Here is a 14209-nt window from a genome sequence, read left to right as displayed (position 1 = left end):
TATGCAAAGACATAAGAGCCACAAGAGCCACAAGAGCCTCGAGAGCCACGAGAGAGGCGGCAAACATCTCCTTAGTCATCACAGAGACAGAGCGGGGCGGGTGGGGGCCGCAGCCCAGCCATACGTCATCAGCCAACAGACCCACAGCTGCGCATACGCAGACACCCAACAACAGCAGCGCCGACGAAGCAGCAGCAGCAGCAGCAGCACCAGCAGCAGCAGCAACAGCAGCAGAGACAGTAAAAATCCGCATGCCGATGGCTGTGCGGCGTCATATGTTCCTGAAGCGCGGAGGTTGTCGGTTGTTCATGCGGTTGTCGGAGCGCGCCCCAAACGGTTTTTGAGAAGCTTCTGAATCGGAAACGGTTTAATTTGAAACATCGCCAAGGCGTGTGTGTGCTGCATATGTGTGGAAAGTGAAAACGAAAATGAAAATGAGCATGGTGCATGAGCTTCCTTGACGTTAGCGCTCGTTTGCTCGTTGTAACAGCGGAAAATCCAAAGAAAACGCACACTCGAATCACAGTGAAAAGAATCGAAGGCGAGAGCGAGAGTACGACACAGAGGAAAGGCCAATTGTGAGTGGGTGAGGAACGGGTGAGGAGCGGAACATACCAAAAATATAATGTTGAAAGTATCAGGCTATTTTTGGAATATACTCGTATATTTGTGTTTCCCACACGCTGCTGCTGCATTGGATTGGAAAATTTTTGCCCCAAGTAAAGCAACAACAAAACGCGAAAACCTTAAGAATTATACATATTATAAAATGATAATGATTTGGAAACCATTGTGCACATTGAGTTGCATTTCGTTTTCGGTTTGAGTTGGATATTGAAATGTTTTCGAAAAGTTCTCAAAAGCAAAACAAAGCGAAAATAAAATGAAATGAAATGAAATGAAACCAAGAAGCAGCACAAGGCGAATCGCGATGCAAAGTGAAATGTTTTCAATGGGGCAAGGCAATCAGGAATGACGAAGATCGGGCAGATATATTGCGAGCGAGATATGGAATAAAGAACGAATACATTAGCCTTTAACAATGGAACAGTTCCCAACTGGATATTGGATATGATTTGTGGGATAATTCTTGAATACCACTCCTGAGGGTGGACCTACTATGTACATATATAGATCTGATATTTATATATGGTCAAAAAAGTGTCCATTTCCGGGAAATACCAATCTTTCAACTTTCAAAGAAAGACATATGCACACTCGTATTCAGACAGGACTCCAATTACTTTCCCTTTAGTTGGCGAACAAATTCGTCTTTTTCCGTCTGATTTCTTCTGAACTCTACAGTACAGATACGTCGTCGATGATTTGTTGTTGCTGTGCTTTGCGCTTGGATTTGAATATAAAGTTGAATTTGTAGTCTTGTGTGTGTTATGCGATAGGATAGGTGGTAGCGTTTCGTCGAGGTATTAAATTACAAGACACCAAAGTGCGCGCCAAGCGAACATGCTCACAAACACAAAGGCAGCACAACACTCAACCACACAGATACACAAACTAATACACACACACACACATATATACATACATAAATGTAGATGGGGAGATACAAAGATACTCGTAGAATACGGTGCGGTGTATAAATATATCGTGCATGCGTATCGTATCCAATGGATGCGAAACAATATGCAAAGCAGAGACCCCAAGAAAGAACCGAAAAAGTACGAGTAGCTGAAACTGTGAGACGCTGCGACTCTGTAATTAATTATGCTGAATGGGGGATGGGATGGGATGGAATGGTATAGGATGGAGCACACGAGTACGAGTACGCGTACGAGTATCCCCCATATCCAGTGATTGATGTACTCGAAAGTTCAGTTGTTTACAGTGGCAAGATCAATGACTTGGCCAGCTATAAATACGTGCTTCTTGCTTGCAATAGAAGCACCCTCAGTAGATATCACGCGGATCCACTTTGACCCTTGTCTTCTTCAGTCTTGTGTTCCAGCCACGCCCCGTCCACCTCCAGGCCAAGCCGAAATGTCCGCCAAAACGTCCCCGTCTAGCTCCCGGGATGCCAGCGTGGGTGTCGCCGCGAACGTGGCCGGACCCGTGCAGATCAAAAAGGAACTCCCCAGCGATGAGATCAAGGTGAGTGCAAGTCAAAGATGACCACAAATTATACGCCAGTGTGTATTGCGTTTTCTTGAATTGGTTTCGAATTGGTCGGCAGAAAAGGTGAATAGCACCCACACGCAGAAAACGAGTAATTCTCATTATTATGAGATTACTATCCTATTTCCCCATTGTTCGGTAATTGGACTTAATCAAAGACTTACAGTTTCCCTTTTGCTGAAATCCTCACATTTCGTTTCGTTGATAGTTTTTTTTTCGTTCTAAAGATACCAAAGATTAATTGAAGCGTTTAAAATATGTTATTCACATTGCACATCATTAGAATTCGAGCATTTCCAAGTAAATACTGAAAAACAAGAATCAAAGTCAAACCATCGGAATCGTATCAGTTTTCAATTTGCAATTCCAATTATTCTGCGGAAAAGGATGATGATGATGGCTTATGTTGGAGAGCATTTAGAAAAGTGCAACAAAAAGGCCAGTCCACTGATGGGAGTGCTGGGAGTGCTGGGTCCGGCATTTGTAATTGGAGTTCGCATCGAAGTTGCAGCCAGCGATTACGATTACGAGATTTCGCCAACAATGTTCGTCCATGGATGTAAACTGAGCGCGATGGGTCGGAAACCCTATATTGATGAATTTTTATAATCATTTTAACGAGTGAGTGCGCCAGTGAATGACTGAGCGGCGGAGTTGCGCTGAGTCCGAATCCGAATCCGATTCCGAAACCGAGTCCAAGTGGGTTGCATATTTACGCAGAAAGGCACACCGCCCCCCACTTCCACCGCCACCGCCACCTCTTCCCATGCTGGGCTTATCCGCCAAATGAGCAAAATTAATTTAATGCCACAGACGGGGAGCCATCTACCCGCAGAGACGGCCACGGGTACGGAGAGCAACGACAATAACAACAGCTACAGCAACAGCAACAGCAACAGCAACAAAAACTCTCCCACAGCAACATTTTTGCAGCACGTGAAATGTGATCGGTGAATCGAAATTATTGCCGCCGGTCTGCAGTTGCGCGCAATGATACTTATTATAAAGCATAATGAAAACAAAAACAAAATAAAAAAAAAATACAACAAATTTTTATAATGAATGAGCTGCTTGAGAACCCAATATGCGCTGAGCTGAGCGTGCCCACGGTCGGGTGGGTGGGTGGATGTATGGATACTCCGCTTAAATGTTTGTTAAAGTGGGCCTTTATTACCTGGAAACGATTTGTTATCGTGCGATTACACTGAGGAGTTGTGGGAGTAGGTCTGGGCTAGTTTGAACTAGGTCAGAATCGAATCAGAAATGTTCACCTGGACTTCGAATGGTTCTTTCAGCCAAGTCAGTTGGTGCTTACTAATAATGAAACTCTCAGACGTATTGATTTGTATTTGTTTTACCTTGGGAACCCCTTCGAGATCGATATCAATTAAAAATATTGAAATTGATCCCTTCACCATGCTCACCTGCTCTGAAATAGTGTCAGTTTCTTGTATAATTACAAGCTGCATTTGCTGCAAAGGCACCGAAAGGCACCGAAAAGTTGTGGTATGTACATACATACAATGTATAATGGATCCAGGGGACGCCGAAAACACACACAATACAATTAAGCAGCGGCGAGAGGAGCAGGAACGCGCCTCATGGGTGCAATTCGATAGGACTGTGTAAGACGATATCCTTCAAGGTTTCCGCTTTAGGGCGCTGTCGTCTCGCGAAGCTGAGGCTGGGCGTTATGAAAGAGGGATATGGGGTACACAGGACATCAAGGGAAAGAGGTAGGAGTGAGTGATGTGATTGATAAATGGAAACAATGTGTGTTGCCTTAGGAGGTGTTCATTCATAGAGAATGAAGAAGGAAGGAATACACTCGATAGATTGCCTATAATTAGGATATCCACCTAGGGGTATAACATGTTTGGGCCAGAAATCAATGGCAATCATGAGTTTAGCATTATTCTGTCTGTCTAAAGGGGTAAATTTAAACCAGATCTAAAGTACGAGTGAGTGATGTGATTGATAAATGGAAACAATGTGTGTTGCCTTAGGAGGTGTTCATTCATAGAGAATGAAGAAGGAAGGAATACACTCGATAGATTGCCTATAATTAGGATATCCACCTAGGGGGATAACATGTTTGGGCCAGAAATCAATGGCAATCATAAGTTTAGCATTATTCTGTCTGTCTAAAGGGGTAAATTTAAACCAGATCTACAGTACGACTATTTTAGTTATTCCCAGCCGCAGGGGCATCAGTCGATTGAGCACCTGCACATCCAGTAGTTAAGTGCTGCTGGGATCGTATAGCCCCAAGGCAGGACGCAGGACATTCAGGATTGGGTTACCCACACACACACACACACACACACAGTAGGAGGGGGTCGGGCGCAATGACATCGTGGGCCCGGCAGTGCCAGTCAGCCACTCAGCCTTCCCCGGCGGGTGGGGGCGAAGTAAGGTGGAGCAGCAGCGCAGCTCGAATGACGCCGCAGCAGCAGAACTTTAATAACAACGCCGAAGATTGAATTACAAACAAAATAGAATATGATAAATTCTACACAAAACACCAGGAACCAGAGCTCAAAGCTGGGGCTGGGGCTGGGGCTGGAGAGGAGAGGAGAGAGAGCGACAACGATTCGTAGTACATAGTTGCCCCGGACACAAAGAGCGGCCGTAACATGAGGCACCCTGTGTGCCTGCCTGTTGAAGCACCCACAAGAAGCATATGACGTGGCTGCCAGTAGCAAGAGGCAAGTGACAGGCAAGTGGCAGGCGACGTGCAGCAGCAGCAGCAGCAGCAGCAGCAGTGGAGGCTCAAATTAATAGAGCGCTAAATTAATTCGAGCCACCGATGGGAAAACAAAGGATCCAAGGGAACACGACTCTAGGCAGCAGCAGCGGTCCTGCACCTGTGGATGGACTCCACTTCCATTGATCCTATTGAGAGTAGTCTGTATGATTGGCAGGGAGCAGCGAGGAGATAGGGATTCCAGATAAATACCATCTTAATGATTTAGTGAGCATATAAAACTAGTTTCGATATAAATAAATCTTTCTGCCATATGCCCCTTCTGGCGTATATCACAACATATATAATATACTGGGTGTGCGCACATTAAAATAAAATAAAATATCAAGTTGCAAGAGAGCAACAACAGTAAAGAAAAGAAAAGCAATACCATAAAAAAGAGAAGAGAAACTGAAAACTGGCGCAGAAGCAACAACAACGCCAGCAGCAGCCAAAGGCCAAGTATGTCATGTAAGAATTCGAAAGAAGGACGCGCGTCATTCAATCCTGAGGTATCGATATTCGATTACAACCAACTAAAAACCGACTGACTTTGTGCTCGACTCCAACACACACCACACACACACACATAGAGATGTCTGAGAAAACTAGCGTAATTCTAGAATTTGTTGCCATTGGGTGTTGTTTTCCCTATAGCATACATTGTATTCGTATACTCGTATTTTTGGGGTGGTATGGCGATGGCGATGGCTTTGGCGGTGTCGGTGTCGACGCTATTGCGATTGGGTTCGGTCCGGACACCGGCTCTGGGTGCTCTGTTGCAGTTTGGTTTAGTTCGCTTTAGTTTTAGCTCTCGTCTCAGCTCAGTTTACTGGGTTCAGGGTGAGTTATTATAAGCGTATTGGGTTGCTCTCCCTCTCCCTCGCCATCGCCCATCGTCCCCACTGTGTCCCTCCCACTCTGTGTGTCTTCTCTCTCAGTTGTAGTCGTTAGCCATTGCCAGCCTCGTTGTCGTTGTCGTTGTCGTTGTCGTGTACTTTACATTATTCTATTAGGTTTCCTTGCCAGTAACCGTAGACGTGTATTAATGTGGCCGACTCACATAGCCCGGGGCCTCCAGTGCTGTAATGCAGTGGGGATAAGCAGCCCACTCGGATTACCTTAGATAGGGTTTGGGCCGTATCTAGGTCAGAAAAATGAAGTAGGTTTTCTTACAGAAGTATCCTAGGGACCGATCGATACGAGCTTGTTCCCGTTGAGGCATTCCTTTGGCGATTTTTGAGTGTTTCGCTCAGTGTACCAGTGCTACTCATTGCCAGACAGAAACTAAGCACTCGGTCCGCAGTTCCCGGTTCTCGGTTCCCGGTCTCATACTCGTCAAGTCGGTTCATTACGATTCATAATAAAAATGAAAATCTGATATGTTTTTGTAAGTTGAGATTTTGCAAAAACGAAAAAAAGCTGAACAAACTTGAGCCGCGCCAAGCGAGAGCCCTAGCCAAAAGCAGACAGAGAACGGAGAACAGTCAGTCGGAGCAGAACGTGTACGGTACGGAACGGTTCAAGTATTGGAATTGGCAAATGTATCCCCACAAGATATTCCAGAAATACATAATTACGAAAGAAACAAAAAAAAAAACAAAAAAAAAACAGTGAAATGAAATGAAATGAAATGAAATGAAAGGAAAACCGACTCCGCCGAGATCTTGTTGCACAACAGATGTGGATGTCTGAAACTGGAATTGTAAATGTATGTATGGAATGGTATGTTATATACTCGAACACTCGAATATACCACAGAGGGCAGGCAGAATCAGATCCAAACTCCAGCAGCAACAGCAACAACGGCAACAACAACAAACGGCATACAATTTCAGCTTTTAATTAATTGATTTTTATTCGCATTTCGGTTTAGAATTTCACCCGACTGCAATGAGCTGGAGCTGAAGCTGGAGCTGGTGCTGTGGCTGGTGCTGTGGCTGGAGTTCCCTGCATTGGATGTTGTTGGGGGCTGTGTCTGTCTGCTTCTCCACCTCGAATACCAGCCCGTTCATCCGTCCGTGAGTCTGTCTGTCTGTTGAGCAACTGTCAGGCAGCCGGAGCAGGAAAACTGAACGAACGCACAAATCAGAAATTAAAAACCGAACATAAATTAACAGACAAATGATACTAAAAGCCGAGACAGAGCGCGGTTCCGAGAGCGAGATGAAGTTGGAGATGGAGATGGAGACGGAGACAGAGATGGCGCATGGGATAATGAGGGAGAGCGAGCGGGCGAACGGAAAGGTAAGGACAATCCTCCAGCGCTGCGCTCCTCCGATTACCGCACAGTTGGTACTCCGAACTGCGAAAAACTGAACTTGAGACAAGCGTGCGTCGCTCTCTGTCTTCTGTCTTCTGCCTTCTGCCTTCTGCCCCCTGGTCTCTGGTCACGGATCTACACGATTCCCCATTCCCCCTGGGGACGAGGTCGCACCTGAGGCATGTAATCGATACGGCCAGGCAGTCGAGTCGTCGTCCCAGAGATTTTTATCGTGCGAATTGTTAATACTCTTTTCACGGCATCGGACAAAGCCTGAATGCGTCTGTCACCGATACTCGGCCATGCCTTTAGTTGCTGCGGATTGCAGGGAGCGGGGTGCGGAGTGCGGAGTGCGGGTGCAGTGCGAGTCAGAGGGGGGTTGGTAGTTATTAGACGACTTGCATTTGTCAGCAAGTTGGCAGCACCGCTTAATTTGCACGCCGTATCGGGTGTCCCATCGGACAGCTATTCCGGGGAGTGGGGCTATCACTGGTCTATTGGCTCGTGGGATGGTATGGGATTGTAGGGAATGGTGACTCATCTGGTTGCACTGTCCACCTCCGCCTCCGCCTCGGCCTCCGCCAATTGGGGAATCATCTTTCAATGTTCTCAAATTTGTAGTCATTTTCCTTGAATACCACCGAGGCTTGTGTCGACATGGCGTATGAACAATGTGAAATTCCTGAGAAGCACCAAAGGGCAGTGTCTCAGGCGATTGGCAGGCGAATTATTAAGATTTTCTGAAATTGAAGTTCCCTTTGTACAGATGTACAGTTTGTATACCTCACTGCCACTCCTCTGGCCGCAGACAGCAATGGCTAAAACTTTAAATACGAGAATTTCAATGTAACCCGATCCCGAGGTTGTGCAGCTCTCGCAGCCTTGTGCGAAATGTTTCGTGTTCAGCTTCCAAGAATACATACATACATATATGTACATGTAGGTGCATATCGTGCATATGCATGTACAAAACTCGCAAAAGTGGACACAGAAATATCTCGTTGGGTTGTTTCAATTTCAAATGAGTATGCCCAAAAGAGACAACTTCAAAGGCAGGTCCAGACTAAGACAGTTTTTCTGTTAAATTTTAAAGAAGAGGCAACACAGAGACAGCTAGCTATCCATGTCGTAGCAGCATCCGTGCCAACACCCTTGTTGCAAATGCCACCCACCACGCCCCCGCCCCAAAAACCAACATCCAGCCCGCTGGCCGTAATGAATTCGTTCGTTTCTCGTACGGCTATTGATATCCTTGCCGGAGAGCAAGTGGGAGGTGGGAGTGTATGCATATGGGCGTGTGGGCGTTTGGCGTGTGGGCGTTTGGCGTGTGGGCGTGTGCTTCTGGGATACGTAAACACTATCGATTACCCGGTCACTGCAGTGCTGGGCCCATGCGTGCATTAATTGGACTCTTAAAGTTTAAAGGTCACCACGATTGGAGGTTTAGAGTATACCTTTCAGAAATGACCCCGATTGAAGCAATTAAACAATGATAAGACTCTTCAGTCAGCATTCGGTAACTCGACTTTCCTTTCCTTGTTTCTTTTCCCTTGCTTTGAACCAGTCCTTTTTCGCGACTCAGTGAAGACACCTGCCACCACACAATGATTGGGGTATTGGATTGCGCCAGTTACAGCTGCATGCCGCTTATCGAGAGGTTTTGGTCAGGCCACAGTCAGAGGGAGCATCGAATGTCTCTTGGGGAGCTGGGGAGCACGAAACTGTGGCATCAATTTCTAGAAACTCATCGTTCTGCCTCTGTCTTGTTCCAGGAGTTCGCTCACAGCACCATGAATGAGCTGCTCGGATGGTATGGCTTCGATGGCGTCGACGTGGATCGCCTGGACCTCACCGCCAAGACATCGCGTCTGCTTCAGAGTGCCGCCGCTGCGGCTGCGGTGGCCAGCCAACAGCACCACCTGCACCATCAGGACCAGGAGCACCAGCACCAGATGCTGGAGAGGAGGAGGACTGGTTTTCTTCGGAGCAGTCGCAGCTCCCTTGCTGCCGCGTATCATAGCAACAACAATAACAACACGAAAAACAATACCAGTAGCAATGGAAATGGGAATTCCAGTGCCGGAGCCGGTGCCGGTGCCGGTGGGAGTGGGTGTGGGCGCAAGGGCGGCGTTCAATATTGCAACAGAACGACGACGACTCCCTCGGATCATGATACGCGCAGCTCGCGGGAGGATGACTCCAAAAGTCCGAACTCAATCGGCAAGCCGGTCACGACAGTGGGGATGCTGACCACAGAGGAGAAAATAGGTGAGTACCGCCTAGCACAGAGGGCGTGCCCACAGTCAAGTAATTCGAGATCCCAGCTGCCAAATTCGAGTACGAGTGCGGGCGAAGCTCTGAGTGCCAGGCTGCAGTCTGGCCAAAATTAGAGTGTGTCCGAGTGTCCCCCCACTCATCTCCCTACAGCTTCTAGTTGTTGTTGAGGATATTACAATTATGGTTTGCGAGGGTTTTCGAAGCCGACGAGGGTGCTAAATCTTTCCGTGTCTATTGCTTTTTGGAATTTGATAAGTCGGACTTTTCATCTCTGGCACACCGTCGGCCCCACGCACCCCACGCTCCACCCATTCTCGTTATGAGCATTTCGGAGAGCAGGCAGCTTGAAAACTTTTGATAAATTCCCAACAAAATTTTGGGGGCTGCGCTGGCGGTGATGCGGCTGCCTGCATTATCGAATAACAGATTCATTAAGCTCCAAATATGGCTTGCACAATTTCGGAAAGCAAAGTCTTTCCCCACCGATGCAAGGAGCTAAATGAATTCTGAAGGATGCCATGGAAAATAGGAGCAGTGGGTGTACCTTTCAGGAGCCTTTAGCATTTGCGAAGCATCTCTACCTTTGCTAATGTTGAATCTTTCGTTTATCTCCGTTGCAGACTTCAACAACTGTTGCTGGTGCCATCGACCGATTGCCGAGAACGCGCCAGACTATCTGACCAGCAGCGATGGACCTCGCTATTGCTCGGAGTCCTGCTTCACACAGAGCCGGAGGGCGTGCTTTAAGAAGGCCAAGACCTGTGACTGGTGCAAGCACGTCCGCCATGCAGTCAGCTATGTGGACTTCCAGGATGGGGCCTCGCAGCTGCAATTCTGCTCGGAGAAGTGCCTCAACCAGTACAAGATGCAGATCTTCTGCAACGAGACCCAGGCCCACCTGGACATGAATCCTCACCTGCGGGACCAGGGCTTGGAGGCGGGCAGCGAAGCGGGTCTCATCACGCCCGATCTCTGGCTGCGCAACTGCCGCAGTCGCTCGGCCTCGCCAGCCTCCACGGTATCGGTGTCGCCAGGGCCTCCAGCCGAGAGGTCGGCGGGGGCCACCGCCAAGCGAATCTCGCCTAGCGTTACCCCGCCCAGCAATCCGAGCAAACCCTTGATCTCAGTGGCGCCCGTGTCCAAGCTGCTGGCCCAGAAGAGTCCCGCGCCAGCTGCTGCAGTCCCTCCACCGCCGCCACCACCCCAGCAGCGGCACCACAACTCCTTGGTATCGGGTCCTGGACTAAAGCCTGGTCGCCGCAAGCGTCCGCAACGGGGTCCATCGTCCTCCTCCGGTTCGGAGACGGTGGCCAGCATGCTCCAAAAGCAGCATCATCAACAGCAGCAGCAGCAGCACCAGCCGACGCTCAGCGCAGACTTTTCCGGATCCAGTGTGCCGCTGCCGCCATTATCCCCCATGCCAGAGCCGGCCCATCCCCACCCACAACAGCAGCAGCCTCCCACAGTGGTGCCACCCCAGGTCCTGGGCAGGGGCCCAACTGCCATACCTTCCAGCTACTTTGCCCCACCGCCCAATGGGCATCCGATGGGACTTCCATTTGGAAGGCATCCCGCGCAGCCGCCACATCACTTCATGCCGCCCCCGCACGGCATGATGCCTCGGGGATTTCCTCCGCCCTTTGGGCTACCGATGCCGACACAGGTGCCAGAGCATCTTGGTGCTTTCGCGGCAATGATGGGTGCGGTTCCGCCCGTAACCGTGATGGTGCCATATCCAATAATCATACCGCTGCCCATACCCATACCCGTGCCCCTGCCCGTCATGGACTTCTACAAGGCGCATCTGACACCCGAGCAGCGGAAGCAGTTCGACGAGGAGCGTGCCACGACGAGTCGCAGGGAGGACCAGCCACAGCCACTGGACTGCAGCAAGGCCAGGAGTGATAAGGATCTGGATCAGGATGGGCAACCAGAGGAGGAGCCGAAACCTCCACCAGAGCTCAAGGAGGAGCAGGTGGAGGAGGACGAGAAGGAGAAGGAGAAAGACGAAGATGTCGATATTGATGATGACTGTAATGATAATGATGATGATGAGGATAAGAAATCCATACCAAAGACAACCTCTGCCGGGAACGCTTCTTCAGCTTCAGCTTCTGCTTCGCCGTCGCCTTCGTCATCATCGCCAGCCACTGATGCGACCGCGCTTGAGACACACTGCATTGTCCGGGATGAAACCCATTCGGAGGCCGACCAGGACAACCAGAAACTGCCCAAGCTAAAAATCACGCGTCTGCAAACCAAACGGACCCTTATCCAAACCAAAGAGCCAACCGCGTCCACATCGTCTCCAGCTCCACCGTCATTTCCAGCGACACCTTCGGGCAGCAACGTTTCGTCCGAATGTAGTCGACCGCTGCGCAAGCGCAAGCGGATCATTGACTGCGACTTCCAGAAGATGGCACTGCGGGAGCTGGAGCCGGGCGATGGTGGCCACAACCAGGACAGCAGTCCCACAAAGGACGAGGACGGAGAGTGCAATATAACCAATAGCAACAACCATGGCAATGCTAAAGCTAAAAAGTAAATGTATTAGACTTAATAGTAGACTTTACAAAATATTAGTACGTATTTATCCATGAATGGCGTGTGTATGTGTGTAAACTGGACTTGAATATATGTATGCGAAAGCGCAATATAGAGAGCGGAAGGCGGAAGGCACAAAGTGCTCGAAGAGTCAGAATGAAATTGAAATAAATACAAAATTTAAATTATTAATTTGCAATGTGTATAATTGTGTGTGTTTCCACCTAGTCTACGCATAAAAGGATAACGTTATCAGTCCCTGAGCAGCTTACAAGGTGCTCTGCTGCATGCTAAACAAATATAACTCAAACTGAAGGTAGCACTTGTGACTACTCTGGTAGCACCTTTTAATTGTACAGATCCCAGAGCGAGATCTGGCCGTCCATGCCCGCTGCCGCCATGATGGGAGCCCGCCACATAGCCACCGGCTGCTGGGAGTAGGCCAGGTCCATGACACCGCCCTGCTTGTGCTGGGTGAGCACGGCCAGAGGTCGGAGACTCTTCCAAGAGAAGATCCGAATGCGACCATCCCAGCCACCGCTGGCAAAGACCTTCTGGTCGGCGCGAATGCGAACACAGTTGACGCCCGGATTCTTGATGCACAGCTCCGAGCCGCGCTGCAGCTGCATGGATGGCCGCTGGTAGCTAAAGGTGGTCAGCTTGTCCGCTGTAAGTGAAGCGGAGAACTAGATTTAAAAGTCGCTAGTGAACCTCCGGCATACACTTACAGGCACCGCCAACGATGCCTCTATTCGTTATGGGGTCATAGTCCACTGCCATGGCATCAGTCGCCAGCTCGACGACATCCACCATAACACCAGAGCTGATGTCCCACGTCAGAAAGTGCCCAGACTCGTAGCCGGCCAGTAGGAACAGTGAGGAGGCGCAGTCGAAGGGCTTGAAGCAGGTGACGCTGCCCAGCTTGGGCAGCTGCGGATCGTCAGGCACAAGCATTTGGGTGGGGGCAGCCGAGTCCGTCACATGCAGCACTCCAATGGACGACTCCTCGCAGGGATAGAACAGAAGCTGCTCGTTGGTGTTGCTCGTATTCATATAAAGGGCTGAACGGCAGTACCCCAGATGATTTCCCAGAATACTGTGCTCCTTCACATAGCTGCTGTTGCCTATGGAGAACATCGTGACGGTTCCACCCTTCTCCTGGGTCACCAGTCGGTCGGACGTGTGATGCAGGCTTGTGATGGGCTCGCTGCCCACTTCAAAGTGCAGAGCCGAGCGATTTGTCTGCAGCAGAAACGTGCTTGAATTGATTTGGCAATTTGTTTTTGTTTTGCACGGAACCTACCTGTAGATCCCACAGGAAAACGCTGCCCTTGATGGTGCCCGCCAGGAGACGCTCGTTTTCCTGGAAGCAAACCGAATTCACGGCGCCCATGTCCGGGGAACGCAGGCTGAACACAGGATCTGGTGGTAGCACAGCCATAATCAAATCGTTTAACAAATTAAATTTGTAAGTGCGTGGTTTACAGTGTTTTGTTTTTATCAATATTTACAATTTACACGACCCGAACTACACGGCAACCACTTGCTACATGATAAGGAAAAAGATGGTATGGACGAGAGGCAGAACGGCCCAGAAAATCCAACGCATGCAGGGTAAAATCCACCCCTTTTTTCTAATATACCTTGTTTTCAAAGTATATTGTCCTTACACGTCGAGGTGAGGTTCGTGCGCACCTTGCAATTTTACGAAATTTATTCAAAAAATCCCCTAACTTTGGTATTTTGTGCGATATTTGTAACTGAACTTTTATGATCTGCTGAGTTTATTGATAAAAAAAAAACGGAGCTCAAAAAGCAATTTCATTGAATTTAACATTTTGTGGTTCTTTTAATTCAATCGAATCAACTGAAATGTTAACGATTTAATTATATCGATAGCAGTGTGCGACGCAAATGCAATAGAGGGCGCTGTGGCTGGCGCGCAACACAGCAAATTCAAATGGTGTGTTTTTTGAACAGTTGGTTGTCTGCGAATTAGAGCCCATCGGAAATGTTATCCAGTTGACGTTCACTGGAGCCTCTCAAAAAGAAAATAGGCTTAAATCTTAACAGCGAAAAATCATTAAGCCTCTAAATGCGCGGACTATTAAAAACATATCGTGCACCAAAGGCTTACCGGCTTTATTGGACTTTGTCAGCAGCGCAGTGCTTGTGTCGGTGCCTTCAACGTTAAGGCACAATCATAAAAGACTCGCTTGTCAGTTGTACTTGGGCCAGTGGTCAGA

The 14209-nt window shown here is 48.7% G+C and overlaps 2 protein-coding genes across 6 annotated transcripts; one reads left to right on the top strand and one right to left on the bottom strand.

The window, feature by feature from the left end:
• Positions 1–294: 294 nt before the first annotated feature.
• On the top strand, positions 295–12155 carry LOC6600932 (sine oculis-binding protein homolog). 5 transcript variants are annotated; one of them, XM_026986182.1, is made up of 4 exons: positions 295–578; positions 1954–2109; positions 8915–9410; positions 10040–12155. In XM_026986182.1, the coding sequence occupies exons 2-4, from the start codon at positions 1999–2001 to the stop codon at positions 11962–11964; spliced, it is 2532 nt and encodes an 843-aa protein (XP_026841983.1). In that variant the 5' UTR covers positions 295–578; positions 1954–1998; the 3' UTR covers positions 11965–12155. The 5 variants fall into 5 exon arrangements, with proteins under 5 accessions (XP_026841983.1, XP_026841984.1, XP_026841985.1 ...); XM_026986183.1 differs by having other exon boundaries at positions 295–586; XM_026986184.1 differs by having other exon boundaries at positions 295–597.
• Positions 12152–13457, bottom strand: LOC6600933 (guanine nucleotide-binding protein subunit beta-like protein 1). The gene is made up of 3 exons (XM_002026000.2): positions 13267–13457; positions 12692–13205; positions 12152–12630 (listed from the first exon to the last, which is right to left on the bottom strand). The coding sequence occupies exons 1-3, from the start codon at positions 13402–13404 to the stop codon at positions 12311–12313; spliced, it is 972 nt and encodes a 323-aa protein (XP_002026036.1). The 5' UTR covers positions 13405–13457; the 3' UTR covers positions 12152–12310.
• Positions 13458–14209: the final 752 nt, after the last annotated feature.

The sequence above is a fragment of the Drosophila persimilis genome, unplaced genomic scaffold (assembly GCF_003286085.1).
Source record: "Drosophila persimilis strain 14011-0111.01,24,50 unplaced genomic scaffold, DperRS2 tig00000002-arrow-pilon, whole genome shotgun sequence".
NCBI classification, from domain to species: Eukaryota; Metazoa; Arthropoda; class Insecta; order Diptera; family Drosophilidae; genus Drosophila; species Drosophila persimilis.
Note: the sequence above shows the minus strand (reverse complement) of the source record. Positions and strands in the feature narration are given on the sequence as shown.